The sequence below is a fragment of the Halichoeres trimaculatus genome, unplaced genomic scaffold, assembly GCF_033239565.1.
Source record: "Halichoeres trimaculatus isolate MK-OKI-2021-1 unplaced genomic scaffold, fHalTri1.1 fHalTri1_scaffold_2, whole genome shotgun sequence".
In the NCBI taxonomy this organism is placed as follows: Eukaryota; Metazoa; Chordata; class Actinopteri; order Labriformes; family Labridae; genus Halichoeres; species Halichoeres trimaculatus.
The window spans coordinates 7,793,379-7,814,279 of NW_027437180.1; the positions used below are offsets into that span (position 1 = coordinate 7,793,379).

Consider the following 20,901-nt stretch of genomic DNA (forward strand, 5'->3'; position numbering starts at 1 on the left):
AATATAGACAACAAAAAATGAACCAACCAAATATGAACCATGAATAAGGATTTTTCAGATGTCCCCAGTTATCAACTTAGCCCTTTACCTTTCTGCTCAACTGTTAGGTAGAGCATTCGTGGAGTATGCGTGTCTCATAGAAAATATGTTGAACTGTGTAAAACCTGATTGGGTTGTCTCTTATACATCGTAAAATATTTTTTCTGGTCTTAGTGTTTTAGCGACAAAAAAAATCAAGAAAAGTTTTTGTTTTCCTTTATTTTTTTCTTCTTTTTTTCTTGGATGGAACATTGAAGGGTTAAAAATTGAATAGACTTCAATAGAGTTTAAAAAGTGAAAATTAAAGCTACAGATACAGGAGTTGAAGTTAGAGAGTTGAGTTCTTAATGAAACCACTCAGAGAAGACGTTTAGAACCAATTATTCAACCCTGGATAAACCAATGAAATTAGCTTGTTGCATTCAGCTAACATTAGCAGAGCTAGTAACACCAGCCCCCTCTGCAGGATGTGGGGCCATGGGACAAATCCAGTCCGCCTGAGTTTTCTTATCCAGCCCCCAAAATATAATTACACAATACCCCAGTGATAAGAAAAAACTAAACTATGTAACTTTATTTATATATTGAAAAAGTAGCTTGTGCCATTGCTGCCTTTAGTCAAAAATAACCACAAAAGCCACGCTTCCACCAAGCAGACCGGGTCGGTTCGTCTCAGTCCCCAAATAACCGAGACGAGCTGTCCCACGTATGGGTACGCTATTCGCTATTCAAAGGTGGAGCTACAACATTGCAGACCTTTGATTGGTCAAAAGAACCGTCAGTTACCCCAACGGCAGCTGCATTTCTCCTGGCAGCACACAGACTTCTCTGAAACAAAACTTGATTACACTTTGTATCAAAGAGCTACATGCCAATCACAGAGAGGACGAAATGCTGCATGTCTTCCATCTATGCTCTTTGTTTACTGTGTCGCATTTGTCTTCTCGTTGGAATTATTAGCTGGGTTAACTGTGTCGCACTGCTACACCGTCACGCTATTGTTTAACTGCTGCGGCTTCCTACATCTGGCTTACATGCCACCTACCACGAGAGGGCACAGTTTGCTGTAGAAACGCGAATGTACTGAACCGAACTGAACGGAAACGGACTGCTTGGTGGAAACGCAGCTTAACCGGTTGGATGCAGAGACACACTTCGTGCCTTCTCTTGTTCAGTTAAAGTTGGATTAATAACTCCTCTTTTATGGGAGTTTCAGGATTACAAAGTAGTGCTGTTTCTCTGACTGAAGGGCCTCTGGCTGCTCAGGATAGGACTCCTTGAAGCTTGCATGCTTTGTGTTGTGGTGACACCTCAGATTCTTCATCCACTTGATCAAAATACAACCAAATTACAACACACTGCAAGATATTGCCTGTCATCTGAGCTTGTTTACATCTGGGTAGTAAAGCATCTTGGTAGCAGACATGAACTGGAGCTGCAGCCCAGGCCAACGACAGGTACAGCTTAGAGAAAACATGTGACTTAGATTACAACATATGACAGCATTTGAGGATTAAGTCGCCTAAATATTCATCCAATCAAATCCAGGTGCTGCAACTGTTTATAACAGCAACTTAGCGTTTAAAAAGAAAGGCCTAGAAATCCAGGAATGGAAATTAAATCAAGCTTTTGAAAGCTTTATTTTGTTCTTATCATTATGTAGCCCTGTGTTTCATTTGTTTTTTTTCAGGGGCTATGTAAGTGAAGTGGATCAGATTAGATAACATGAAGTTGACCATTTTAAAACCTTGGTGTGTTTTTTTGGTCTGATGTTTTTGAATTTTCTCGTAATTTTCAAATCAACTGTGTAGAGGAGGAATATGTGTTTCTTTTCATGAAAAATAAACTGGGCATACTTTGACTCTCTCTTCTCAGGTGATTGTGTGGGGGGACTACGGCCGTATGGACCATAAAAGCTTCATGGGGGTTGCACAAATTCTACTGGAGGAACTGGACTTATCAAGCACAGTTATTGGTTGGTACAAATTATTCCCACCGTCCTCTTTGGTGGATCCGACACTTGCCTCCCTGACAAGGCGGGCTTCCCAGTCATCACTGGACAGCTCCTCCGGACCTCCAGGAGTCCGATCCTAGTGGACCAACTGCTTTATGCCGCTCAACGAGTTAAACTAACTATGAAACGTACTCTAGAGAGAAACAAACACACAAAAAAAGATGGCGGAGTTGTAGAACAACAATCAGAAAAAGTCACAATGAGAAAGCTTTGTTGAGATCTGACAATCACTTCTGTCGTGGTTAATTTTGTCTGTTGTAGAGCGCGCCATGTTTCAGTGTTTCATATCCATTCAAAGAAAAGTCTCATAGTTTTTCTCCAAGTACACTTAACAAGCAGAGCTGTGAGCTGTAGCTCTGGAGATGGGAGACAAAATAGTGTCAGAGAATCAAACAAAGCAGGGTGGTTTTTCACTAAATCAACAATAGCAAAGAAATGTATGTAAGCATCGGAATGTATGGACTCAAGTCAGAGGTTCTCACCCTCCACACTGGCAGAGGGCGCTGTCCTCTCTGCAGTGGCCTCCTCCAGGACCCAACAGACTGCCGGCACTCCTGCCCCCAGGCAGGGTGCTCCCAAGTGGGGATTTCGTCTGGAAGCACAGGGCCTTCTTCTGGTGCCTAGACCTTGGAGCCGCATTACTATTCCCTCTCTGTTGAAAACTCCTCTTTTCAGTATGTTTACCATGGCTGCTCGAAGCCTCACCGTTAGCGTGTTTGCTTTGTCGTTCATTTTCTTTCCCTTTGTTACTTCTGGCACAAAATGTTTTTAGAGTGCGTAAAATGCTCATGATAATGTTGTCAGTCTGGTGTGTGCATGGAGAGAAAAAAACAAAACACAAGATATAAAAGGATATAGATCTATTAAATGTCTGCAAGTGTTATGCAGGGGGGAGGGTGGGCGGGGAGGGGCTGATATGACGACACATCTTAGATTTTTACACTGACAGTGAGATTAGCGTGCAGCATTGTTTCCTTGTTCCACTGCTGGCGAATGTCAGGGCCAGATGTCTTTGTATAGATGTATATTAGACCTCCCAGGAGGTTGACCAATAAATGAAATTTATGTCACTTTGAGATATCACGACAGTTTAACATCGCTCTTAAAGAAAAAAAAGTAAGTCTGTTCATTTCCACAGGAGAGAGATGGGAGCATCTAATTTTTCACCCCAGCACGTTTCAGGTTTCTATCAAGCCCTTAGTTTACATTCTTTTGAAATTAAAAACACAAGCACAAGAGCTTGATTTTTTTACGACAAAAAGTTTAACTTTTTGAAAAAAACACTTAGTTGAAAAAAAGAAAAAAAGCAGCAATCCTGTCAGTGGTTCTGTTCATTTCTTTGTCTAGTTGTTATGAAACAAACAGAAAATAGGAATCGCTCACACTTTCCAATGTGCATCTCTGTGAATGTGAAAGTGACCAACCAGACTGATCTGTTGGGACATCAACACTAATGCTCATCCTCTGTACGGCCCGCAGACTCCGCCCTCCAGGAAAAGGGGTGGAGTCAGCATGACTTTGGAATCCTGTTCAAAGCTGCATGCACATTTTTGTAAAACAAAACAGATACAGAAAAAAGAAACTGATCTAGATATGTGTGTTAGTTCCACATACTGTAGGGCCGCTTGTATGTTGCATGCAGTTGTACAGTTTGCTCGTACTTGAATATTAAAGAGATAAAACCAAGAAACCGAAGCCATTCCCATTACGCAAAGACATTTGAACTCAACTGCAGTCTACTCCGCGTCCCTCAGTCCGGTGCTGAATGTCTCTCAAACTTAATCCCGAGATTACGTTGATGTCTTTCCTCAACCCTCTGGAAGATGTACTGAACCGACCTCACAGCCCCTCATACTGTAATCCCACCTCATAGTATACCTCCAAGGGGCTGAGATATTGTATGAATATGTACAAATCAGATCCACGTATATGGAAATATGAATTATGTTTCAACATAATGATTTCAGATATAATAAGAAATGAACTGTTAAGATATATCAAGAATAAATGCAGATGCACAGAGAGTCATAAACTGTAAATACTCAACAGCCATTCACTGGGTTTTCAGTGGGGTCAGTGATGTGGACAGAGGCAAAGACACGATGAGTGATTCATTAAGGGACCATGCAGTGGGACAACACAAGGCGATGGACTTGGGTCACAAACCGGCTGTGCTTTAACACACGGCCTCGAAATCTACAGGTGTTCCACTGCGCAAAAAAGTAACCGTCTGAACACTTCTTTGTGCTTCAAACCCAACGTCTCAACCGTCAGTCCCGATTCAGAGGCGCTGACTTTTCTTTTCATCGTCCGGTAAAGCAGGTTTTCCTTTTTCTTTTCTTTGTCAGTATTAACAGGAAAAAAAATTGCTGATTGTTTACAACTTCTGTGTTCCACCGAAACAAAAAAAAAAAAGAAAATTAGAAAAAAGTAAAGCATTCACTGCAACATTTCTTGTTTGTATAACAGATGTGGCTCAAATGATGTGTATGTTTTATATTTAAAAAAGTTCATTTTTATTATTTACAAATAAAAAGAATGTGTGGAAGAAAACTGCTCTGTGCATTTCCTGTTTCCCTCGCCCTGATTTTATCTTTAGTGTTTGAAAGAGTCAAACTGAAAGACTTGTTTCTCACATGATCTCTCCGTTCAAAAATATGTCTTCAGCAGTTTTCCACATAGCTCAGAGCAGCGCAGCTATGAAGTGAGAACAGAAACCATGAGAGCTTTGTGACTTACCAAAGGTTAAAAGCATTTTGTAATTAATGCCACTATAAAAGTTTTTAATGATCATTTTGCTATTTCTTAATTTGGAGCTGACATTTAACACACAGGTTAGATTCTGGGGAAAGGTCTTCATTTATATTTTTCCCACAGGTTAGAACAGGTGGTTAACATGGGCTATTCATCCATCCATCAATCCATCAACTTCTTTAAGGTCTTGGCAGGTATTTGTAACAGAGGGCTGAGTACCCTTTTCCTCATCAACTACTCTGAGGTCTTCCTAGGCTAGATGGGACACAAAAACCTCCCAAACACTTCAACTGGCTCCTTTCCCTGCGAGGAGGAAGCTTTCTACTACTAGTTCCTGATATCCGTAGGGCTGCCAGCCTCTTTTTGGAGAACACCCATATAACACTGAAGTCTTGCCAAGAGGCTGAATCACCTCTACAAATTCTGACTGTATTTGGACTGTCAGTGTACCTTGGTTCAAATTTATCTTAGCTCACACTAGGTTCCACTCAGGACTTGATCTTGACTCAAAGTTTGGTGACTTGACTACCAGAGATCCAACTTTTTAAGCCCTAATACAAAAACTGATTTCTAGGCTTTGGAAACAGCCAGTCCAAACACTGATCTGATCCAATACCATCTCATCTCATGTACCACTGTTAATCTTTGCTATGATAGAAATTTCTAAGGTGGGCCTAGCCCAAATCTTTGATCAAAGGGAGAAAAAAGGAGACAGCAAACATGTGCTTTGGTTCAATCCTCTGACTCTCTCAACTTTATTCAGGTTAACAGAGTTTATATACAATGTGACAAACAAGATTGCACATGAATTTATGAACTAACACAAATCTAACTGTGGCCTTAGAGATATCCTTTGAGACTGTAGGCAGTTCATAGCACATGATAATGTGGAGCTTCATATTGATGAGTCATTTGGAAGGTGAACCTTGAGACTTGAGATCCCTTCCTCACATTGGCCCTCATTTATCAAACGTGCGTAGGCCTGAAAAATGGGTGTACGCTCCTTTCCACAAACAGATCGGCATTTATCAATCTGAACCTGGGTGTCGGGTACACTCAAATCCCACACAAGGTCTGAGACCGTGTACGCAAGTTTCATGTCTGTGGGGAGCGTGGTGCGGCGAGGGAAATCCGTCTGTGCTGGTTTTGATCATGCTTTGTTTCACTCCAGATGAATTTGTTGACACTTGAAATGAGAGCCATTAAACCCATCGCCTGTCAAAGCCATTCCTAAAACCCTGAAGCAGCTTTGACCTGCTTAAAGTCGGACTACCCCACCATCTAAACTGAAGACAGCAGAGAGCAATCTGTGTTTCAGCCTAAAAACAAGCCCATTGGATGACAGCTTTCAGCTAAATGCATTCGTTTCAAGCGGTACTAGTTCATCATTAAATATTAATCTGAGGATATTTGGACATGTATAGCAAAACTAAACTAGGTGCCACCCTGTTGTTATGGCTGCCTGTTGCAGTGGCTTTGTCTTCTTTGTCCGATTCTTGTCATTTTCCATTTATTTATTTATTTTTTATCATTTTTGCATTTGGAGTGGATCATTACTCTGAACGGTTCATTGTTAGTCATGGACACCAAACTTTTTTTGGATTCAGCGATATTTATACTATTTTTGCTCCTGTGTTTGTTGTGAGATCCTACATGTAACCGTGGCTGCATTGTTTACATGTGAAATCAGCTGTTAGCAGCCTGTAGCATGTCAATGCTAACTGGTGCAAGGCCTGATGTTTTCCCACAAGGTGAGGAGAAGGAGGTGAGGACGATGTGCTGGTTCTCAGGTGTGAGCTAAGAAGTGACGACATGGACCTGTCCTTCCATCCATCGTTATTGGGAACGTATGATCTATCTCCAATAAGATGGACGAGCTAGCTGTGCTAACCCAGCAACAGAGGGAATACCAGAGGGCAGAGTAGCATTATGCTATTCACAGACATGGCTAACAGAGCTCACATCAGACACCAACACCACATTGGAAGAGCTTCACCTGCTGTGAGCAGACAGGATCCAGGAGACAGAGACTGAACAGACTGCTGAAGAAGCTCAGTCCTGGACCCTGTGGAGGTGGAGGCTGGCTGGGCTGGAGAATGATGGACAAGCAGTCAGCATCTATTTTCTTATGGACCTTTCTGCACTTTCTATACACTTTTTTATTTTTTTTTCTTGATTGCTGCTGTGACTCCTCCTGAATTTCCCCTTGGGAATGCATAACGTATTCTGTAAGTGCAGCGTTTGGTAAAAGGAAGTCTGTTGAAGTTTTTTTGTTGCACGTGTTCTGTTACAGTTTGAATGTCCAGCCCTGTGTCTCAACTGTCGCCACAAAGCGCCCCACTAAAGAGGAAGCTGAACCGTAATAGCTTCATGTGTGACCTCACTTACGATACAGTGCAGCAGATTAATGGTCCACATCCTCTTGTCAAAGGAGTAAAAGGCCCCTGAAAAAAAAAACATCTGCAGGCAATCTGCACTAAGTTCCCTCCTCTGGTCCTGCAGTGCCAGCCGGGCCCCAAATCTCCCCTCATCTCTGCGTCAGGGGCCACGACCCCCGTGTTACACAGCGTGGATATGGATCATGTTAGAGAGAGGAACTGCAGATCACACAAGTCACAGGTCAAGATGAAGTTTCCATGCTGCTCCCAGGAAATAGATTAATCTATCTAATCAGGTTAAAGGTGAAACGTTGACGGAAACAGAAAGCAAGACTAAAAGAGGAATAAAAACAAAAATTTCCTTTTTTGTAATATCCATTGAGATGACCTCCCATAAACTACTGAGTTAAAAGAAATCCTGCAAGCCACATTTTCTCTGTCAAGCAGAAGCAAAAAGACCAGTCTGCAAATCTACATAAGGAAAAGTAATGAAGTCCCTTCTTGAAATCTACCTGAAGTCCTGAGAACTTATTTTGCTGGTGTGATGCCTCTAGATACTTCATCGGGCAGAAAGGATCCTTGAGGATCCGATCCTTCAGCCCAGGCAGAGCTGGATAGTGAAAAATACAAAAACCATCAGCTGAGAGGTCTGTAACCTCAGTTTGACTGATGAATGATGTTTACAGATTAACTCTTTGCAGCTCTTTCTCTTTTTCTCAGATACTTTCAATTCAGTAATTGAGCTTTTCAAACATTGCCTTTCAAAATGATGCAATTGCTCCTTAAAGTGGGCGGCACATGGCTAACAGAGCTAACGCCAGACATGAGCACCGCATTGAAGGATTTCATCTGCTCCGTGTGTACAGGATACAGGACAGAGAGACAGAACAGATTGATGAAGAAGGTCAGTCCTGGACCCTGTGGAGGTGGAGGCTGACTATAGAATGACGGCCAAGCTGTCGTTCGATGGAGTATTTTTTTTCCAGTTGATATTTATTACAGTATCCTATTTTTTTAATTCTTGAATGTTTTGCATTGCATACTTTCTTGTTTCGGTGGAGTGACCTTGATTTTACCTTCTGGAATTAATCAAATCCATTGTATTCTATTGTATTCTATTCTATTCTATTCTATAGATGCTGTGAGGAGGATTCGTTTTAATTGGACTCCCTCGCTACCTATTGGCCCAGAGTCTCCGCACACTGTTGTATATTACTTTTAGTGAGGCGTGTGTTTTTTTTTAGTTAAATGGAGATCAGAGAAACAAATTTTCTTTGTTCAAGATAAATTTTAAGTGGATACAACGTGCTGAGGTATGGTTTTTATCAGTACAGTTACATAGCTCTACGGTTTGAAACGTGACATCAAGCAAACGTAGTCGTCAGCTATGAGTGGCGCTAACGGCAGCCCCGTGCTCTGACGTATCTGTAGGCTGACGTGACAACAAGTAAACACTGTCAGTTTGTAAGTTTAGTAGCCGTTTAGTGCAACTGGTGGTGCTCTAAGACATGTCTGTAATGTGTAATGTTGGTGAATCCTGATAATGTCCTTCCAGTCATCTACCAATCAGAGCTAATGTAACCTCACTCTTCATTTTATTGATAGACTCTCAAGTTTGAACAGACCACTGCAGAATAACTGCTGACTGTGGGTTGGAATGAACATTAGCACAAACAGTTTAGCTCCTGTGTTGTAAAGTGATCAGGCTGCATCTCTCTCCTGTTTATCTTTCTTCTTCTCTTCTGTCCTTTTTCTGTAAAATACGGATCTCTGTGTTTTATCTTTTCTCACTAATAAACTCTGTCAACTCACGTGGTGTTGTCAAAAAGACCTACACGTTCTGTAAATCAATCTGGTCCTGGTCGACCTATCCTGGAAGCTAAGAAGTAGCAATTTAGATTTACTTGTAACTATATCTCATTTTAAAGTGCGGATTAGAATCAGACATGTATCTAGAAGGGAGACTTTTTCAAGATCACTTTAAAACTCCCCACAGTCCCTTTAATTAGTAATCTGCAAACTTTTTAAATCAAGGCCTGGCCAAAATTTGTTTAACCCACCCAAAAAAAAAATCATGACTCTGTCCCTGATGTGTTTGTAAAAGGGTGTTGTCTCTGTTGGTCTGTTCACTGTTGCTTTTGCTCCTGAGAGTAAGTGTAGGTGCTGTTGGGATCATGTCTATCTCTCCCTGTGGAGCCACACACACACCTGTGCTAACGAGTCAATCAGCACAGGTGAAACCAATGGCTGTTTGCCCAGCTCCTTACAAAAGGAAGACAGAGCTCAGTGCCCTGTTTGATCCTCTTCTAAGGTTCATGATGTCTGTCTGCTGCCTGTGTCATCTGTAAGTTTGAGTTGGATATAAAAGTTATTTGTTTAGTTATAATTGAGAGATACCTGTAGGGAACAAAATATGTTAATTGATTTTCTTTTTTTTTATTTACCTTCTCCAGAAAAAAAAACACTAAATCAGCAACACGTGACAAACTGGAATTGAAGCCTGTTGAAACGGATTCTGCTGTCATTTTCCGCCTCATGCTCCATTTATACGCTCCAGACCTCAATCAACACAACAGGTACAGTAAGCAGTCTATAGCTCTCCTTCTGCTGTAACAATGTTCATAATGTGGACTCTGATTTATTACTGAACAGCATGTGGACGCTTGTGCAACTGTAATTCCAAATTTTGCACTGGCCTCATTTTTGTGGAAGAGTGTCAATTGTAAGCAAGTGGCTGACTGCATGTACACTACACGCAGAGTTCTTATGTTGTTTTATAACCTTTTGGCTGGAAAGGAAAAATGTATGAGATCCTTAAAATAATGCAACAAACAGTTAAAGAGGGACTCCTGTGATAATCCTCAAGTATGAGTGATTGAGACAAGGGGGAACAGACATAGCAACACAAGTCTCACAGATATTTCACGTCATTCCAACACTCGTACTGCTGTGAATATGAAGTGTGGTGGAAACCACAACTACCATTGAGAGCAAACATGCATTGAAACCATGTGAGCGTGTTTGCAGAAGCTGTCTGTCGTTACAGTCACCAGCAGATGGCGTAGTTTGATGAGAGACAGAGGGATTTGCACAGTCGCTGCTACAGTCAGAAACATCTATACACTTTCAGCATCCATGCATTTAACAATACACACTCAGTGTGTGTCCCCCCCTCTTTTACTCACACACAGGGATTTTGTGACAGGGCACCGACTGACTCTGTCTCTCCGTATAAACTTTAATGAAGTGTATGAAGTCAGAGTGAAGATGAGAAGCTTTAGGATTATTTCTATAAGAGTTCTAAAAACGGGTTTCTCAAAGGGGGCCTGTACTGTGAGTCTCAGAAAAGGAAGTCACTGTGGGGAGTTTCTTTTTTTCTGCGAACCACTGTCACCTCAGGCGATGGTCACATTGAGGAAGCTGTAGTTTCAGCTCAGTCGGATGAGCATTTTCTCTGAAAACACAAACCGATTTTTGTCGAATGACTTCATGTAGCAGTGCATCACAGACAGACTTCACAAGCAGGGTAGGCTCCAAATAAACTGATAAGAGAAATGAGTCTAAGCGCCACGTGGTGCAAGTGACAGCAGGACTGCGGATGATACACCTCACACGAGGCTTTATTTAGAAAATGTGATTAAATGCAGTAACATCTAACAGGTTTGACTGTATTTTCAGAGCACCTAGATCTCAACTGAAGTAGGGTTCTCCAAATTAGGAGTGGACTAATTTTGGTCACAGCCTGATATTTTCTGCAGATGTGCAGAGATCCGTCCGCGGCGGCTACTTTTCCAGCAGACCAAGTGGAAAATTCATCAGAATCCATGTTACCTGATAGGCTTCTTTTCTTGCAGACGCGGTGCAATTTGGAACTTTTTCAGGAAATTGAATTAAACTAAGAGCGACTGTTGTTCGTTCTCAATTTGACGGCCACAAAATCACAAAAATGAGCAACTCCTTGTAAAGCAAGAGCTGTTAAATCAAGCGATGTCGAAGAAGGATAAATAAAGTGCTTACTGTGACAGAAGGATCAAAATAAAATGACTCGCGGGCGCGACCAGCTCAGACGCGCATCAGCCGCGGACGCGCATTGCTCTGAAGCAACAGGCGCTAAAGCGTAAAGGGAAGAAAGCTCGTGCTGAAAATTGAAGCTTAGATGACCTTCCATCCAGCTTCAGCGATAACACAGTGTTTATCCCTGGTTTGACTCAGACGTACAGGACAGCATCGCGCACAGGACACGTGCGGTGGATACCTTTACGCGCGGTGACCGTGGAGTAAATGGCTCGAGAGGCAGGAGGGAACAGGGCGGTCAAAGTGTGTCGGTAAACAGAGACAGCTCCACTCTTATTACTCAGCCCCTTCTGCGTCCTGTTTATGTGTGACTTGGTGCAGCTCCCGGCTCAGGACACGCATGCTTGAAAAAACCTCCGCGCACTTGATGCCCGCTTTGGTGATGCCATGCCCCGGAACCACAGCGGAGACGAAGGCGGCACCGGGCTCTGGATGAGGACATCGCCTGTGCACCGTACCGAAGGCTACGGCTTGAAAGATGTGGAATCCGGCCGAAAGATGATGAACAACGCGGGAGACGGGTTGCTGTCAGCCTCCGCTGCAGCAGGTGCTGCCGGGTCCGACAGCCTGCGGGGGAAGCAGGGCGCCCGGCTCAGCCTGCTGGGGAAGCCGCTCATATACAGTGCGCAGAGCGGCCGGAGGAACGTGCGCTACCGGCGGCTCCAAAACTACCTGTACAACGTGCTGGAGAGACCGAGAGCCTGGGCGTTCATCTACCATGCGTTTGTGTAAGTCCGTTTCCATAATTTGCATGACTGTTGTAAGATCTGGAGTATCGCACACCTGTTGATGCTGACTTCACCATCACAGCAGGAGGCTCTATTCAGTCTAAACGAGTCACCAACACATCCAGTGACACTAACACATCACTTGTTTTATCCAACGCACCAACATGTCACACTGCCTGCTGCTCCACATGTAGCCTATGCACATTTCTACTGTTTGGAAAAACAACTTCTGACATTTCTTGAATGCACAGCTCATTTTACACTCACATTTCCAGTTTCACATCTCACAAAGAGGATCCTTTCATTGCTGAATGAAACAACGAGAACCTTTATGATGCAAAGTGCGGCTTACTGTAAACCTCCTGCTCATTATTTCCCACACTGACTGAGCTGGGCTGTTGTTTTCTGCCAGGTTTAGTCAACTTTGAATGCTTGAGTGCATTTATTTTGCTTAAACATGAACATAAATAGGAACTATTTTGAAAACCTGTGTGTTTATCAACTGTGATTCTGCATTTCTGAGGCCTTCAACCTCAAAGCAAAAGGTTTCACATCTGCACAGTTGAAACAGAGCTCTGTGTCTGTTCTGAGGTCAACAATTAGAAACATCTTTAGCCTTCCTGTCTGCTGTCTGTCACTCTTGGCCTTCCATTCAGCTGCTTCTGATTTCCCGCCTGTGTGACTGTTGTTGGCAGCTCTGAGACCATTTCTGAAAGAGGAAGGAAGTTGAGACGGATGAAGACTGCAGAGCACTCTCACTCTGCTGTGTGGCACGGTTTGTTTGTGCTGTTAACTTGCTGAAGTGTCTGAAAAAAAAGAAAGGGGGGTGATGGTTTTCAGGCTTTTGCTGTGAAACGTGCCCAAGCAATTCTTGAAACGGATCATTTGTGTTTGAAGCATCCCTGATCACGTTAGAAAGCCCACCACGTGTCTGCCTTTGTCACTGCTGGAAGCTGTGATCACTGAGGTGTAATGAAAACAAGGTTTTCTTTTTTTTTCATTTTTCATTTTCTCTTAACTACTGTTTCTGTGCACACACAATGCAGATGCTGGCACAACTCTGGGTCTCTTATTTCCACCCCGCTTCTCCTTCTGTGTTTCTTTTTTTAGGATCTCTGTATTTCTGAGTCACTGTTTCAGAGACAACTTTACTGGTTATTGACGCTTTAATGTAGGGACTGCTGGGTGGGTGGGTTTATTAATGCTTTTTACCTTTAAGTAAAACCACAGCTGCATTATCAGCACTTCAGATACTATGTACACCACTACAGGAAAAACAACTCTTCACCAGAAGCTCCGTCTCTCTCTGCCTCCTCCTTGACAGAAAATGTCTGTTTCTTTATCAGATTGGTGTCTCCGCTATTTGGACTTTGTGTTTACCATGGTCCTTCAGCCTTGGCTTCCAGTTTTTCTTAAGTGCATGAAAGAGAAACAGGTTCAAAGCAAAGAAGTTACCTGAGTCTGGTTCTACTAAGGTTTCAACCCATTATACGGTTTTCTCTTGCCTCTGTAACTTGCTTAAAGTGATACTCCGGGATGGAACAAGTTGGGTCCTATCACAAGGTTTAGGGCAGAAATTACCCCTACAGCAGTGATTTTGTGCAGCAGAAGCCCAGAGCGCTCGCACCAAACACCCCCTCCCTGCTCCTCTGCTGGTTTCCTCTGCACTCAGACAGGGCCATATTTTACTTGACCAAAAACACAAATAAACGGACTCCCACCAAAAAAATCTGATATCGGTCTGCATTCACCCTTTATTTAGAGAATTTTCAGCGCGTTTCGTTCACACAAACACACCGCTAAATAAGGCTCTAGGCTCTAAGGCTCATCGAATATTTTAGTATTCGAGTATTCTATTGAAAATCCAATCGATTAATCGAGTAATCAGATAAAATACATTTTTGTTAAGTTAAATAGCAGTTGTTTTTCAAATGAAATTTTTTCTCTTTAAGAAATAGAATTTTCTGATACAGCATGTAAATAAGAGCACTTGCTTTGATAGCTCCAAAATTTGTAAACACACTTTGACACATTTTTTGTGCCTTGTACATCTCATCAAATGTTGCGGACCCAAATGGCACCCGTTTTGTAGAATGACCCATTAGTCTCCAAACTCCAGAAAAGAAGCTGGATTTGTTGCTAGTTGCTATTTTGTATAAGAGTTAGCTTGAGGGGTCTGAAAACTCTCTTAATATGGCCTCAGCTCTATTTGAAATACCACTCTTTGATCTTTTTAAAAATTAAACGATTCCTCGAGGTGGAGAAAATTACTCGAGTAATTTTTGTAATCGAGTACCTCGAATCATCCGAGGAATCGTTTCAGCTCTAGCTGCATTCACACACTCCTTTGAGTCATACTTTGTTCAAACACAGGAGATCACTGAACATCGTCTGTGTGTGTACACAAGCTTTCAGTGACAATCTGAAAACAACTTGGATGCTAAGTGCCAATAGCTTTTTCATTTTTTAAATTGTTTTTTGCCTCATTGGTGAACTGTGAGATCCCCTAAAGCGACTAAGAGGCTGATTCACCAGTCTTTTTAAGATCAGGGTTAATGTTAGTGGCTTTGTAGCTGTTTGGGTCACTACACACAGGATATGAGCAAAAAAAAAGACAGCACTGTGACTTTGAGCATTTTTGAGTTGAGCATGAGACTATTTCTTTATCTCTGTGTTCATACCAATTACAAAATCATTGACTTAAACAAATAAACTGCAAGACTTGAGTAAATCGTAGACCTTGGAACATATGAATATAGTCTCTGTGATGTCACCCATCTGTGTCTGATACAGAGTTTTAAAGTCTATTGTTGATGGAGGCCATAGTGGTAATTGAACCTAGCTTTGTCAAGCTTAACAACTTGAGTTTATTGATGCTCCTGATGGAAAATCTCAACAGTTGCTGTCTTTAGCACTTACACATGGAATTCATTTCTCATCGCTGGATGTTGCCGCCTTTAAACGACAAGTTACTGTTGGGACACAAATTATGTAGGTTGGGCACGATGGCCAGTTGCAATGAAGTCTGAGTGTGGCTTCCCTGACACTTCACTGCTACCTGTTTTTTAAGGTAACAGAAATAAAAAGAAGCTTAATTTGTGGAAAGTAAGTGAGAAGGCTGGACTCTGATATGCTGAGAAAACCTTTGTCCGTCAATCTATTTCAATGGAATTTGCTCTAGTAGGAAGCTAGCGTGGCCATAATAAGCATAACTTGCTTCATGTTGCAGTCAAAAATAACTGTGGGAATGAAACTGAGAATTCATACTTGCATGATTTTTTTCTTTTCATTTTGGTCAGGGAAAACATTTACACCATGACCCACACTTGTGTTTTAATTGATATCAACTCTGTAAATGGTCAACTTTTTGACCTCTAGAATGCTGGGTAAGCTTTCGCCTACACTGCTTCTCAGACCCCTACCGCCTGTCATCTCATGAAAGTGGAATTACTTCCTGTAATTTAATAGATTTTTTTTCCCTAAGCTGTTAAATCCACTGGTTGCATATGACGATTGATTTTGTAGTGAATGCTAGGCCTAGTCAATGGATACAAGGCCAGTGCTCCAGCAGGCATGGAGAGGACGTCTTGCAGCTGAATTGGTAGAACTGGAATTTTAGAGGGATTCAGGGGTTTACTATTTGACCTGAAGAGGCTGAACATTAAAGACACTCATCTGACCAAATCCCATTCCTTTGAACTGCTCACCTGCAGGAGCCCACATTTATTGGAAAAAAAAGATGCAGTGAGAATCGATTTTTAACGGTGTCCTCTTTGCTGCTTAAGAGAGTTTATAGTCTCTCCCTCTTCTGTCTAATGTAGCGTCATAATTCCTTTCCATACAGAGCAGGATTACATTTAATGTGAGTGTGTCTGACATAAATCCAGTCCCTGACTTTATGAGGCGTGTGGAGACTTTGCAGGGGTCAAAGGTCAAAGGGTAATGCTGTACTGATGTACTAATGCCACTGTCCAACAGAGGAGTCATTGAACTCGACACCCCCTCCACGCTTTTTTTGTTTTTGTTTGTTTTTTACCTCACTGTAGACTTTAAGATGCTTCTTTACACGTGATGAAAATGTTGATTTTCCCTCAGAGATTCTCGGCTCTTGATTTTGACCCTTCACATGGTGCTCATGGAGGCATGGTTTAGTGGCTGAAGGATTTTCTTCTGTGCAGAGAAATATATGAGCTGGACTCCCACACAGCCTTTTGTTCTCTCTGCTGCTGCGCTGGTTTGTGGCCTTGAAAGTAGCATCAGTTTGCTGATATTGCACTTGGTGTTGCAGTTGGAGGCCTTGTGGTCACTGTTCTGTATCTACAGATAAGGAAATCTACACCAAGCTGATGATAAGTGTAACAGACATTCATAGTTATTACTGCTTCAATATCATATCGTGATTGTAAAGTTCACTACTGTAAATCAAGCGCTTTGATCTGTGTCTTCTACAGCCAGAGGAGGATTCACTAAGAGGGGATTGTCACCACTAATAGACCAATAATTGCTCGTCGTTATGAATGTTTATAACCCTAACCCTAATCTGAGTATTGGATTGGAGCCAGCCTTCTCATCCAATCATTCCCTTTAGCCATCAGAGAGCACAGTTTGCTCCTGAATGCTTGTGCCTCAGTATAACCAAGCTTTTTGAGTTTGTTCAACCTCTTAAAGTTAATGATCAAATAATAAAATGATGTACGGTACATTGATGTGGAAAAGCAGCTACAATATTGCTTTATTACTTGTGATAGACTGATATGTTTTTTGTCAGGGCAGATTCTGATTATAAGCAGTCCAGAGAGTATGTGTTAAGAGTATTAATAAAGTATTAGTTTGGGTTGAACATTTAATCCAATTTAAGCCAACATCGCAATGTGGGAGAATGCAATTTATAAATTACAAAGGCTGCAAAAGAAAGAAAAAAAGTTTTAACATGCTTTTTAAAAGTGCAATCCACAGGTTTACATATCTCAGTGGGTGAAACAATATTTTGTTTTTATTTACATTTCTGCACTTAAGTTTATGTTTTGTTACTGATGAGAGATCAGTAAGATTTGATATGAGAAGGGAGTGTTTGCAGGTGGCCAGGGGAGAGCATAATCCCTCTGTTACGAAAACAAGAAAACAAACCTCACATTACATTATGTAAAGAAAATAAAGGAGAACTTTTTATTATGCCACTTCATTGAATTCATCTCACTAATGGTGAGCTGACTTATTTGTGTTCATTTATCAAAAATATGTCATAAAAATTTAACATGGCACAGTACAATATCCAAAGTGCAGCTGCTGCTAATATCAGGCATGTTACAGCTCCTGATAACAATTATCACCTCCAAAGATTTAACACCAAAATTTGACATTTGATGTCTGTTCACACTGTTTCTTTTCCATTTTATAAAAAAGTCCACTCCACATGTTGACATATTTTAGTAGTTGAGCCAGAAATTTGGTTTTATTTACATTTCTGCTCTTTATTTTGTACGAGATTAGCACAAGAGAGGATTTATATTTATTTTTCATATTATTGTCCTTACCAGGCCTCCTCCTGCTTTGTTCCTTTCTCTTTGAAGAAATAAATATTATTATTACATGTCTACAAGGCTTGAAGTTAAATCAATCAGTCAATATTCTACTATGATTTTTACAGTTAAATATATGTTATTTGTATCAATCCATACATCATTTCATCTCAATACAAGTAGGCCTGGCTTACAGGAAAGACTTGTTTATGTGTTGACAATATCCTTTGTTGTGTTGGTCTTACTGTAGAATGATTTATTGCTTGGGAAAAGGGGAAATATTGCAGTCAAACTTTTAAATAATACTAACTCCAAATCTTGATTTATTAACTTTGTTTATTAATAAGCTTCCAAGCTCAGATTATTTTGTTAGATTAAATGAAAGCCTAGAAAAATAGCTCCCTAAGGTTTTCTACAGTGAGTAAAGTTTTTCAGAAAATGTCTCTGTGTAACCAATCAGATGGTACCGTGGGTGGGACAATTGTAGAGACAAAGAAACGAGAGCCAAAATACCACAGTTTCAAATTGTTTCTTACCAGCTGTCAGATTGGGAAAAAAAAAAAAAAAGCTGATTCAAAAATGCTTGGAGCTGGGCTTTCAACCAACCACTCAAGGGCAAACATTGTGGACTTAGTGACCTAGGACATACCAGACCCCAACAGAGTTCGTTTTTAAATACCTGTGCCCACTCCTGCTGAATATGAGCGGGACACATCCTGATCCTCGTCTCTGTTCAGTTAACAGAAATTGCATCATCACAGATGAGAAGAAACAAGCAGTTGTTTCTTGCTGTCCTGACAAAGACCCTGAGTCAGCAGTCAGTATCTGTCGGTGGTTGGTGTTAAATCTTTGGAGGTGATAATTGTTATCAGGAGCTGTAAAATGCCTGATATTAGCAGCAGCTGCACTTTGGATATTGGACTGTGCCATTTTAAATTTTTATGACATATTTTTGATAAATGAACTCAAATAAATGAGCTCACTATTAGTGAGAGGAATTCAGTGAAGTGACACAATAAAAAAGTTCTCCTTTACATTCTTTACATAGTGCAATGTGAGGTTTGTTTTCTTGTTTTCATTGCAGAGGGATTATCTTATTGTCTGTGCTCTCACCAAATGTTTCTCTGCCTTTGTTTGCTTTCCCCAGGCCACCTGCAAACACTCCTAAGCCTTTTATTGCTTGAGTGCAAGAGAACAATGATTACAATGAATTAATGGTGGAGAATGAAGCTTTTTTCCCTTTGCTTTATTGTTTGGGCTGAACAATACGAGCAAGGACTGAGTCTTCTAACCACCCTGGGGAAACTGAAATGGATGCTAGTTGTGCAATCATGTATTTCATTTATCATTATTCCACAGATTTATCTTTGAAAACTTTGCCTAATTTGTGTAAATGTTTGTGTTGTTTTTAAAATTCTTGTCTGATGATGAATTTGAGATTTTTGCTCTATTTGTCAATTTTTTCCAACACCAGTCACTAATTGTGGTCAGACATCCTTGTTCCATCATCACAGACTGATGAACTCAACCCTCACCTGTCTCTCCGGTGTCTCTTGATACTAGATGATCTGTGGTCAGTTTTCTGCAGTGTTATGTGCTGCGTCAACATCAGCAAACTCTGCTTCTGAATCGGTAAAATTTTCTCCATTAGGGGGCGATATAGTGAAAACATGCCAGGGTCCTTTAATGGCAGGATCAGCATCTGTATTTTAACTGTGTTTTTTCATATTCAGACTATTTTGACCTGCAAACAACTTTTTTTCAGACCCGAACACCTTTATATAAGTAGCCTACGCACAGTCCTAATGTAGTTTAGCTATGGGGGCAACATCCGGGTTAGTAAAAATGTTGCTGCTGTTTATCAATAATCTGCTTGCAGCTGGCAGCAAAAAGACCTTAAGTCATGTATAGAGCAAAATGATCATAGAAAATAATCTGATTTTGATTCCTCTGGACCAATACAATGTCACAATTGTGATTTAGCAAGTGGTTTTTGGAGGGAACACTTACCTTCTGCATTATTCACGACACACATGCATTAAATGACCGACACGACAAAGGATACTGAGATTAGTTGATACATATCTCTATTTAACTATCTCAACCACAGTAGAATATTAACTGATTGATTACCGTATTTTCTGCACCATAAGGCGTACCTAAAAGCCTTCAATTTTCTCAAAAGCCGACGGTACGCCTTATAATCCTATGCGCCTTATATATGGATCAATATTGATTAATCATGGCTACCACAGTTAGGGGGCGTCGTCGAAGTAACAGCGGTAAGACCCGATAAAGAGGAATTCTGCTAAGTGCTACTGTTAGCTCGCAGGGTGGCCCAGGCTTCTTCTCTTGTTATTTGTTAGAGCAATACACCGCCCCCCAAAGGTCCGGCATGTGAACTGATCTCTAGAAACTGTTTTTGCAGACGGCAGAAACGGCTTCGTCTTTACAGCGCACGACACAGAAAATAGTTGGATAGGAAAATGTGCGGCTCCATGTGGATGTAGCCCGAGTTTGACTGACTTATTGACTGTTCAGTTGACATTCCCTTTAGCACAGCTCCATCTAGTGGATGCATAACGCAACCCCAGCCACTACTGTAGCTTCTATTCTATGCGCCTTATAATGCGGTGCGCCCTATATATGAAAACAGTTTTCACATAGGCCATTCATTGAAGGTGCGCCTTATACTCCAAAGCGCCTTATAGTGCGGAATATACGGTAAATTTCAAGGCTTCTAGATGTGTGATATTTATGCCAAAAAAAAAAAAATCCAGCATATTGACCTGTGCTCGTTTTAAGTAAGAAAGAATGCAAGCTACTGTATTCCCTCAGGGTCTGTGTACATGAATCTTTTTGTATTTTCATTTTTTCAAATTGCAGACTTTGCAATATGAAAATTGCATTTTATTGCACTGGGATGTCAGTTTTAACTTGATTAATTGTTCAGCCTATGACACGTACACACCCAGCCAATAAACAGACTCTTTTTTAGCATTAAAAAATATATGTACTGCCTGGTTTATAAATATGGCTGGGTCTGAAATGCTGATTTCTTACTGTACAGTGAGTTAATTTTTTTTCTAACTCGGCGGTTAAGAAGTTATTAGGATCATTTGATTGTCCAATCAGAGGCACAGCTCAGCTCACGTGACTGACAGGTAGGGGAGGGTACCAAATTAGTTACTTTTATAGGTACTAACCAAATTCTGTCAAAATCATGTAAAACCAAAAGGTACCATGTTTAGGTACCTAAATGCATATTTGTGACTGTGAGGGAGTGAAAGAGTAGATAAGTTTCCATACTGGACATGAACACAACATTACAAGGTTATATTGAAGAATAAATATGCTCAATTAAAAAGAATTTACTTTTTTTTCAACAAATTAGT

The 20,901-nt window shown here is 41.0% G+C and overlaps 2 protein-coding genes across 12 annotated transcripts in view; both read left to right on the forward strand.

Annotated features, from left to right (window-relative positions):
- rims1b (regulating synaptic membrane exocytosis 1b) overlaps nucleotides 1-4,596 on the forward strand; it is a 121,321-nt gene extending 116,725 nt beyond the window's left edge. For all 6 annotated transcript variants that reach the window (XM_074694239.1, XM_074694275.1, XM_074694266.1 and 3 more), the window contains one exon: nucleotides 1,915-4,596. In XM_074694239.1, coding sequence (XP_074550340.1) covers nucleotides 1,915-2,133 — 219 coding nt within the window. In that variant the 3' untranslated portion in view covers nucleotides 2,134-4,596. The remainder of the gene's footprint in view (nucleotides 1-1,914) is intronic.
- Nucleotides 4,597-9,679: 5,083 nt separating this feature from the next.
- LOC141801114 (potassium voltage-gated channel subfamily KQT member 5-like) overlaps nucleotides 9,680-20,901 on the forward strand; it is a 244,727-nt gene continuing 233,505 nt past the window's right edge. For 2 of the 6 annotated variants that reach the window (XM_074684062.1, XM_074684045.1), the window contains exon 1: nucleotides 11,033-11,987. In XM_074684062.1, the coding sequence (XP_074540163.1) occupies nucleotides 11,647-11,987 (341 nt within the window). In that variant the 5' untranslated portion in view covers nucleotides 11,033-11,646. Of the gene's footprint in view, nucleotides 9,762-11,030; nucleotides 11,988-20,901 lie in introns of those variants that run through there. The other 4 variants (XM_074684055.1, XM_074684071.1, XM_074684025.1 and 1 more) reach the window with 3 other exon arrangements.